Source organism: Cannabis sativa, chromosome 5 (genome assembly GCF_029168945.1).
Source record: "Cannabis sativa cultivar Pink pepper isolate KNU-18-1 chromosome 5, ASM2916894v1, whole genome shotgun sequence".
In the NCBI taxonomy this organism is placed as follows: domain Eukaryota; kingdom Viridiplantae; phylum Streptophyta; class Magnoliopsida; order Rosales; family Cannabaceae; genus Cannabis; species Cannabis sativa.
Window position 1 is genome coordinate 73,708,794 of NC_083605.1, and position 10,037 is coordinate 73,718,830.

The following is a 10,037-nucleotide window of genomic DNA, read 5'->3' on the forward strand; positions in this document are numbered from 1 at the left end:
AGTATTGTTGTAAAAATTTACTCAAATTTCAATATTTATTTTTGTAAGTTTTCCTATGACTATGGGGGCTGAGGCAAAGGGGCAATAGTGGTTGTGGGCCTGTGGCAAGGACCGACCTTAAGTTAAATGGACTATAAGCAAAAAAAAATTGGATCCTTACTATAAAGATAAATACTATTTTTAAAAGGGTAATTTGCGGCAAAACCCCCTAAAGTAGGCAGGTTTTTGCAACTAACCCCCAATTCTAAAATTTTGGTGGTAAAACCTCCTAAACCCAGCTTCTGTTAGCAGTTAGCCCTTTCCGTCCATTTTTGGGTGTTAAGTGACAGGTTGGAATGTCTACGTGTACACAATGTACACGTGGCACAATTTAATTAGTCCACGTAATAAATATTTAAAATTAAAATATAAAAATTAATTATTTTAAAAATAAAAAAATATTTTTATTTAAAAATATTTTTATATTTAAAAATTAAAAATTAAAAATACAATTTTTAAAAAATAAACATTTAAAAAAAACCCTAACTCCCTTCTTCTTCTTCTTCTTCTTCTTCTTCTTCTTCTTCTTCTTCTTCTTCTTCTTCTTCTTCTCTGCTAAAAAAACAAGAAACCCTAATCTAACCTAGCCGAACCCGCCCAAAAAAAATCAGCTCCATCATCGTCCTAGCCGAACCCCCCCAAACTATGGCCTAGCTCTGTGCTCCGCCTTCTTCTTCTTCTTTTTCTTTTTTTTTCTTTCTTCTTCTTCTTCCTCCTTCTAACCCTAGCTGCTCTTCCCTCCACATTCGCACCTCCATTCACTAACCCATAAATGAGCCACCTGCAAACGAGCCACCTTCAACATTTGACCCGAAGCCCTCATCACCCAAATGACCAACCTACAAACGACCCACCTTCAACATCAAACCCGAAGCCCTCATCACCCAAACGACCCACCTGCAAACGACCCACCTTCAACATCTGACCCGAAGCCCTCATCACCCAAACCGAACCCAGCAGCACCTCCATTTCACCATTCCAGTCGACACCATCCGAGCCCCGTTCATCCAACCGAGGAAGAAGAAGAAGAAAGAAGGAATTTTTGTATGTTGCGGCTGGGGTTTGATGGAAGGTTCCCGTGGATGTTTCCGTTCACGGCTACGGTTTGATGGAAGGTCCTCGTTCACGGCTAGGGTTTGATGGAAGGTTCCTGTGGATGTTGCGGCTGGGGTTTGATGGGGTTGATTTTGGGGGCTAGGGTTTGATGAAGAAGTTAGAGAGAGAAGAAGAAAGAGGCGCGAAGAAAGAAAAGAGAAAGAAAAGAAAAAAAAAATATAAAAATAAATTTTTAAATTTTTTTTTTTATTATTTATTTTTAAAATAATTAATTTTTATATTTTAATTTTAAATATTTATTACGTGGACTAATTAAATTGTGCCACGTGTACATTGTGTACACGTAGACATTCCAACCTGTCACTTAACACCCAAAAATGGACGGAAAGGGCTAACTGCTAACAGAAGCTGGGTTTAGGAGGTTTTACCACCAAAATTTTAGAATTGGGGGTTAATTGCAAAAACCTGCCTACTTTAGGGGGTTTTACCACAAATAACTCTTTTTAAAATTATTACAAAAATATATATATATATTTTTTAAAAAATATTTTTTTTATTTAGCCTCTTAAAATAAATAAAGCTAAATTATATTTAAAACAATTTATATATTACCATCCCAACTATATCAGATCTCAAATTTACAATGTAATATATAAACGCTTTAACAAAGTGAAATCTTCCTAACCAGTAATGAAGTAAAAAATTTAAGGCCCTATTTAGATTGAAAAAGGGTTCCTAAGAACAATTGGGTTAGAAATTTCGTAAACCACTTCCGCCATAGTCACTCACCTCCCACTAATTTTTTCATCACCATCAAGAACACAATTTAGCAAGTACCAACCAATAAAATTATCATAGCACTTTTTATTTTCTTTCAATAAAATTATCAAACTTCATTAATCAGAAATGTCTGCAGAAAGAACTAACATAATCTTAAGTTAAGGTAACAAAGAAATATATTGTGAACAAAAAAAAACATTGTTTGATGATTTTACATGGCCTTTAAATAGCTTGTTCGCAAGACTTTACACACAAAAGGAAGCAATTCAATTCAAGCACCACAACGCGACGGTGCTTTGATTGTTTTGTAAGAAAAGAAATGAACAACACTCACCGAGGATCGAAGAATAACAACAAAAGTTCTTGTTGTTTTCTTGCTAAAGCATTCTCTCCACATTTGCTTGTTTGGCACAAACAAAAGGGTCTTGTTTGTAATTAGTTTTCCAGATATCTTTTTAGTAAAGTTGCGGTACTAAAGTTGAAGCCCTGTACAGGTTCATCGTTGGTGCGAGATGCATGGAGTTGTTTTCGAACTTGAGTAGCTAGGGACTGCATTCACAAACAAAAAGAAATGATAATGATTATATTCTGAACACTAGTACAGTTTCGGGGTAAGACTCCGGTACTAACCTTCCCTAACTCAACTCCCCATTGGTCAAAAGAGTTGATGCCCCAGACGAAACCTTGGACGGCAACTCTGTGCTCATAGATAGCCAACAACTGAATATTGGCAACACACCAAGCAAATGTGAGAGTTGCAGATTCTATAATTTACTGAAAATTGAATATATATAAAAAAGAAGTTAAGAATAAACAGATAAAGAAACTGCATACCTGTCCAACATTGTAAGCAGTTAATGAAGGTAGAAGAAGGCTGAGAGAAGGCCTATTTCCAGAGAAGGTCTGTGAAAGAAAGGACAAGAGTCAGTATATTATTCATTGGCCTGATAACAATGACTAATGCACAAAAGAAATAACCTTATGAGGAATAAGATGCTCTGCAACATTCTCCTTTTGCAACTGCTCTATGGTCTACAAAAGAACTCATTAATGGTTAGAGATATAGATAACTGACTGATGCTTTCATAATTTGTTGACTATTTTATAATTTGTTACAATTTCCTGAATAGCACATTGATTTGTAATATTTGGGTCAACGAGGCATATTAATATTGGTTAAATGAGATTTCAAATGGAATAAAACTCTCCAAAGTACTTGAATGACAAAGAAAGCATATATGGCAGTGCATAATACCTTCCCATAAGCAAGGGCATCAGGCTGAGCAAAAAAGTTGGACATTAGCTCATCGTGGTTACTCACCACTTCACCTGCAACAGAATTATCGTCCTTGAATTACATAAAAAGCTGAGAACCAGACTACCAACTTCTAGAAAATCATGTGATAATATATATTTAGCTCTAAAAGATCAAGATAAAAAACCTTTCAGGTTGACAGGCTGCTGACTCTTCACAATACCGATAAAATCACAAGGAATAATACGGCCCTGAAAGATAATAAAAGAGTTAAGTTTAGCTTTCAGTAGATGTAAAGAGGTTTTCATAGGTAGCTTAAAGTACAAGAATTAAAGCTTTGCCCACAAATTATCAATACCTGGTGAATCAGTTGGTAAAAACTGTGCTGACCATTTGTTCCAGGTTCACCAAAGTCAATTTCACCAGCCTCAAAAGGGAGTGGAACTCCGTCAATGGATACACCCTTGCCATTACTTTCCATGCTAACCTACATTGAGTTACAAGGTGAAAGGTATTATTAAGAGCATGCAAGAAGAAACCACACACAACTTCCAAAGAAAAAAAGCAAGTAAGATAAGCGACGATCTAAATGAACTTGCCTGTTGAATGTGTGGGGCAAACTTCTCAAGAGCTTGGGAATAAGGTAAGATGGCCTATGCAAAATAAAAATAAAAATACTAAGTCAAAATATATAACGTGGGTGGTAAAGAAATAAATAGACTCTGAAGTAGATATAGGAACTCACTCTTGCAGGATATCCAAGAAACGAAACATTCCATACGCTCAACAAGCCTAAAAGCACCTAATATAAACAGATGTCTTGCTATTAAGAGATGAAACTGTTGCAGTAATATACAAAAACATAGCTGGAGTCATCAGTAGGTTATACCAAAATGTATATAGAAAAATGCTGTTCGTCTATAACCTGTACTGAATCTCACTTATGGAGGTTCATTTAAACTAGAGAAATATGGGGGCACCTGTGGTACTCAACACCATACAATAATCCAAGTATAAGACTTTCATTCATATTAGTGAGGTGGTGTTAACACCACTGATGTCTCTTAATATTATTCTTAAAGAGAAAATGAAATAGAAAGAAGAAAAAAAGAGCGACATGGCATCCTCTTTGAAACATGATGATGTCTAATATTGTATGCAGGTCCTTCATAATCCTAAATAGTTTTACAGAACTTTCTTGCAAATCAAATTTACATGAGGGAAATAAATCATTTGATTATGAAGACAAAAGAAACAGTTCGGGTGCTTACAGGTATATTTTTCTCATGTGGTGCCGAGTAGAAATGCTGGTCAATGCTGGCGGCCCCCTTTAAGAACCTTTGACCAGATGAAAGAAACAATGTTATGAAAGGTATGTAAGAAACATGGAAAATGAAGTTAAATTTAATGCAAACAAATGAAGATATTCTCATCTGCCTTTCCCCTATAGTAACTAGAGATGCAAAACAGGCTAACAGTTCCAACTAAACTAATTGACATATGAAGCACAAGTAAATTTATCAGTCACAAATTTGAGTATGCAGTGCAATTGTAGCAATTATAAAACACGTACTTCTCAACAATCGGGAAACCATACTGGAGTGACAAAGGCAACACCCCAACGGCACTGCAAACTGCAACCAGAGTTCAAGCACCAATCAATTATCAAAGAGAGGTCATCTTAAAGGAAAAGAAAAGGTAAACCACTTACCACTATATCGTCCGCCAACCCAGTCCCAGAATGCAAAAGCATTGTTAGGATCAATACCAAATTTTTCTACAAGCTGAAACAGAAAAGTATTTAAGTACTTATGACTCAACTGGTGCTTAATCATTAAACACAAGGACTAATAGAGTAATGTACCGCAAGATTTGTGCTGACTGCTACCATATGCTTAGCAACAGCAGAAGGCCTGAAAAATAGTATGCAATCGTGAGAGAGAAATTAAAGCATCTTTCTGCCATTTTGACAATTAATTTCAAGCTGAAAGTGCAAAGCGACTTGACAAGCAAACAAATTTTTAGTTCAGTGAAAGAATACGCATGAAACGGGAAAAAATCTTCACTCTTAATTTCCCCATTCCATGTTTGGTCAACTTTTTTCTTCTACAGCAGCTTTGAAGCCAAATCCAGCCGTTCAATTATATACGACAGATCACAATAGAATTCCCAAAGAATAGTTGAAGAATTTAAGCTACAGTTAAATTGAACTAACCCGAGAGCAGCTGAAATCCATTCCCTAAGAGTTCGAGCATTCAGCATGGTTTCTGCTGTAGTAAAAGTTTTTGAAACTACCACAACTGAAAATTCCAGAGAACAATCTCAACGTTATGTTACAACAATAGAAATTATTTGAGCTCAAGATTAGCAATGAGAAAGATAATATAAAAGTGTAAATATATCATTTACCAAGAGTAGTTTCAGGGTTTAACCCTGTGATATTTCTAGCAACATCAATTGGATCAACATTTGCAAGACTGTAGATGGAAAGAAAAAAATAGATTAAGCTGACTTTGTATATAATAAGAGGGTACATGAGCTTCATAAAATGTTATTAATGTTTTTGATGAAGAAAAATATAAATGTCAAAATTTCAACATAAAAAATTCTTTGAAAAGGAATCCTACAATATCTTTACACATGTGCTTCCGATATATATTCAAGTTTTACATGTCTATCTCTCTCACACATTAATCATTGATGAAAAAATTGTACACAACACTTTTGTCCAACCAAGTTAATCCAGATAAAAAGGAAATTAAGATCTAAATTGGTAAAAAGTGAAACTAAAGTAAATATCTACTCGACTTAAAAATGCACAAGTACTCACAAACGCAGTTGGCGACCGCTTGCTGAGTTCATAGCCTCTGGATCTGTACAATATCACGAGTAAACCAATAGAGCATGTGTTAAACTTAATAGTCTTCATTAAAATAAAAATAAAGAACACAAAGGAATGCAGCTCAAGACAATAAATGTGATTTTTAACCTGTTTGAAGAGCGGTATGCACAAATAAAGGACCTAAGAAGCTGCCACCAATACCAACAGCTACAACATCTTTAAGTGGCAATCCAGTAGCTCCAACCTAACAAATTTGTCTATTATTAGAAAATTGAAGCATCACTTTTAAAAAAAAATGAGACTAAAACGCTGAGGTGCACTACCCAGGAACCACTGCGGACCCTCTCAGAAAACTCCTGAATCTTGTCCAGAACTTTCCAAACATCTGGGACCACATTCTTCCCATCACTCTGAATAACAGTGTCTCTAGGAGCACGAAGAGCAACATGGAGAACCGATCTATTCTCTGTGCTATTTATCTAAAGAGAACAGAAAATAATCAAACAATATCAAAAAAGAAACAACTTCATTTAAAAAATAAAAATCATCAAATGGATATTCTGTGTTATTTCATAAACTAGAGGGCACCAATGATGAAATGCCAAATTGACACTGAATGCATCAAATCTATCAATGAATTCTTGCTTTCTAATAAGCACAGTGAAGTTATTAAACACAATCTTAAAACAAGTAAACCCTATATTTAATTAATTCATTTAGTTAAAAGATGAACTTGAACTTACATGTTCCCCACCAAACATTTGATTAATCTTCTGTTTGAGATTTGCTGTCTGCATCGTCAATACCAACACTCAGATAAGCTACTACATGAAACATAGCAGCAAGGACAGTCTAAGAAAACAGAAGGGAAGAACAGAGGCTACCTCTGCTAATTTGAAGAGCTTTTCAATGGTTGCAAGTGTGGCATTCTGCCGAGAGTAGTCCAACAGCAACCCATCAAACTCGCTGTAGAAAAGTCCAGATATACACATATCACTAAGTTAAATATCGAGTACAATTTAAAACATTAAATTCGACAAACAAACAAAAAAATATGTCTAAAGACTCTAAACACTTCCAAAGCTTGAAAAGGATTATCATACACCATCATTGACTGGCACCGCTGAGCATCATTCATCAAATCACGCAAATGGGTCTTCTTAATGTCCTCAACATGAGCCTGGAAAAGCAAAACGACACATATTTGGAATCATGTATGGATTTTAAATGTTATGTGTTACTATGTTATCTCTATTACCTTCAATTCCTTCCAGGCCTCCATGTCAGATATGAGAGCAGAAGAAGCCATTTCAAATAAATGGAAGCACTTTAAAACCAAAACCCTGTTCAATAACAGCAATAAATTTCATAAGTAACAAAATTACAAGAATCACCAAACTATTCTCACACAAGCATTAACAAATTCAAAAAAAAAAAAAACATTTGTTGGAAAATATTAAATTGAAAGTCCCAGATAAGGATGACTTTAAGGTTACAGTAGAATAGGAATAGAAATGATAAAATAAATAGTAATGGAATAGAATAGAATAAAAAATGACAAAGGGATTGTTATCTAGTTACAGACTTACAGTTATGGAATCAATGCCATAATAGCTACAAAAATATCCCTTAACATAAAATTTTATTAAATAAATTTAAATAATAATAATAATAATAAAATACACTTTTTCAACAGCAAAATTAGCATGGACATTTAGAATTTATAATTTTTATTTTCATATATTCTTTTTTAAACATACTTAACTATTGTATTTAATTAAATGTTTAATTGATATTGATAAAATAATTTTTGGTTAAAATTTTACAAAATAATTATTTCACTATCACATAAAAGTACGTGACTAGAACAATTTTTTCAATAGTACAATTTTGCAAAATTAGATAGGTGCAAGAAAGAGAATAGGTGCAATTCTACAAAATAAGTGTGACTTGAGCTTGAAGAAATAGCATTAATAAAAAGTTTCTCCAACATATATTTGCTCTAAAAAACTTGTCTAAATTTGAACCAACTAGCAACCATATTAGAAAACCAGTCATGTCTCATTCATGAGCCCATTTTCAGCACACAAAAGATTCATATAAAAAGTTAACTTGAAACCAAATTTCAGCTTCACATATAATACAAATAGTAGATTGTGCTTATTTCTAATGACATCGAAATGAACATCATCAAAAAATAAAATGATATCAAAAAGAACAAGCAAGCAGCAACACACATTGTGTGTGAGTTGAAAGTCCCAATCCAATTTAACAAAGTTAATTCATTGAGGCATTTTCCCAAACAGACAATAGACTATTTGCATTTTATAATATTAACCAAATAAACACTCCAAAACATACACCACCCTGTAAGTAAACATCATCATATATATACCCATTAATAGACAAGAAATCAGAGCTTCTGTTCCAATAGTTTAAGTACCTTTTTTTAGTCCACTCACAGAAACAAGTTAGAACTTGTTCTTATTTAAGATTAAAATTACATATAATCATCTATAAATGATTTGACTCCATTTTTTTAATTCCTTTACCAAAAATGATAAAGATTGACCAAAAATAAGACTAAAGCTCCTCCATTAACCATTTTCTGGATTCTGATGATAAACATTAAATACATTAAAAATGAAATAAAAAAAAATATTCTTCTTCCCGCATTTTCCGTTAAGTTGACCAAAAACATCAAAAAAAAAGGAAGAACTAAAAATCAGCTGAAATCAAACAAGAGACATTAATCGATAGCAACAAAAAAAACCCAAAACAGAGAGAAAATACACAGCAAGATGAAGATGATCAGACCCTAAAAAAAACGAGAGAGAGAGAGAGAGAGAGAGAGAGAGAGAGAGAGTGAAATGATGGTTATATATGTATGTACCTGAAAAATCTGAAATTTTGCTGGAAAATAAAAACCGATTCAAAAAAAGGTTAGATAGAATGAATGAAAATGGTGAATGGTGGATTGGAAAAACTTGGTAGTGAATTGATTTGAGAATAGAGAGAAGAACAGAGAGAGAGAAGGTTCTTCCTTTTTCAGAAAATTAAAATAAAATAAAATGAAATGGAAAATGTGGTATTATATATACCCAAGGCTAAGGACAAGGCTAGCTAGTAGAGAATAAGGATGTTCTGCCACGTGGCGATTGAATAGGAACTTAGAGTTAAAAAAGTAACAAAAATTCTTTTACGGTGTCCATGTCCACGTGGATCAGTCAGGTGCTTGAGGTTTACGCTAGGTTGCCACGTGCTCGTCACGGACGGAGTACAGTTCTTCTCAATATGGGTTGGATCCCTTTTAAATTAAAAACGGCATGAAACAAGCATCATTTGGTATGAAAATATTTGATACCATGGGCACAAATGTCATCAATCACACACCACATTACTCAAATAAATTTTAGTTATTCATATATCAATATGCTTATATAAAATTTTGAAAATATATTTGCCCCGAACTTAATTTGACCCGAAATACTCAATTGTAATTTATAACTATACCGCGCGGACTTACATGCAGAAGAACAAAATAAGTATACTATATAATAATATAGGCCATAAACACGCTGTAATATAAATTTTACATTTTTACTCTTTTTAGGTCAAAATTACAAAAATATCCCTAGCTCATCAATAGGGTCTTAACATGTCATTTATCAAATTAATTCACATATAATAAATTATATAATAATATAATTCTATAATAATACATATTCAACTAGTTAGGGTTCGCTAATCTGTTTCTCTTAATCTTAGAATATTACATAAATCGTGATTATTTTGTACAGTCGAAGATTCTAAACGACTGTTTAAAATTGTCAAAAATAGTAAAGTATCGACGGTTTTAAACAGTCACGTAACTTGATTAGTAACGATCATCATAAAAAATCAACTTGAGAATCGATGAGAATAAACCTTTTCAGCTAAAAAATAAAAAGTACCATTAGAGATACTCTAATGGATTAGATATTTTGTTATAGTAGTGTAAGTTTATATAACAATTTGGATTAGGTATTAGCTTATGTAAGGTTATAGAAAAAAATTTAGTTATTC

General features: G+C 33.4%; 1 protein-coding gene across 1 annotated transcript; it reads right to left on the reverse strand.

Moving 5' to 3' along the window:
* Positions 1–2,031: 2,031 nt before the first annotated feature.
* LOC115716555 (glucose-6-phosphate isomerase, cytosolic) lies at positions 2,032–9,044 on the reverse strand. The gene is made up of 23 exons (XM_030645371.2): positions 8,866–9,044; positions 7,231–7,315; positions 7,076–7,152; positions 6,857–6,938; positions 6,716–6,763; positions 6,296–6,451; positions 6,120–6,216; positions 5,961–6,003; positions 5,540–5,607; positions 5,346–5,430; positions 4,995–5,043; positions 4,842–4,914; positions 4,704–4,764; positions 4,402–4,468; positions 3,876–3,932; positions 3,730–3,783; positions 3,489–3,617; positions 3,318–3,381; positions 3,131–3,204; positions 2,854–2,907; positions 2,710–2,778; positions 2,506–2,595; positions 2,032–2,424 (listed from the first exon to the last, which is right to left on the reverse strand). The coding sequence occupies exons 2-23, from the start codon at positions 7,279–7,281 to the stop codon at positions 2,311–2,313; spliced, it is 1,662 nt and encodes a 553-aa protein (XP_030501231.2). The 5' UTR covers positions 7,282–7,315; positions 8,866–9,044; the 3' UTR covers positions 2,032–2,310.
* Positions 9,045–10,037: the final 993 nt, after the last annotated feature.

Excerpts from the sequence above, each read along its gene's own strand:
- LOC115716555 (XM_030645371.2), bottom strand. The coding sequence starts at position 7,281 with ATGGCTTCTTCTGCTCTCATATCTGACATGGAGGCCTGGAAGGAATTG. Across the intron at positions 6,217-6,295 it reads GGGTCCGCAGTGGTTCCTGG|GTTGGAGCTACTGGATTGCC; the intron begins GTAGTGCACCTC and ends CAAATTTGTTAG. Across the intron at positions 4,765-4,841 it reads GGTTGGCGGACGATATAGTG|TTTGCAGTGCCGTTGGGGTG; the intron begins GTAAGTGGTTTA and ends CTCTGGTTGCAG.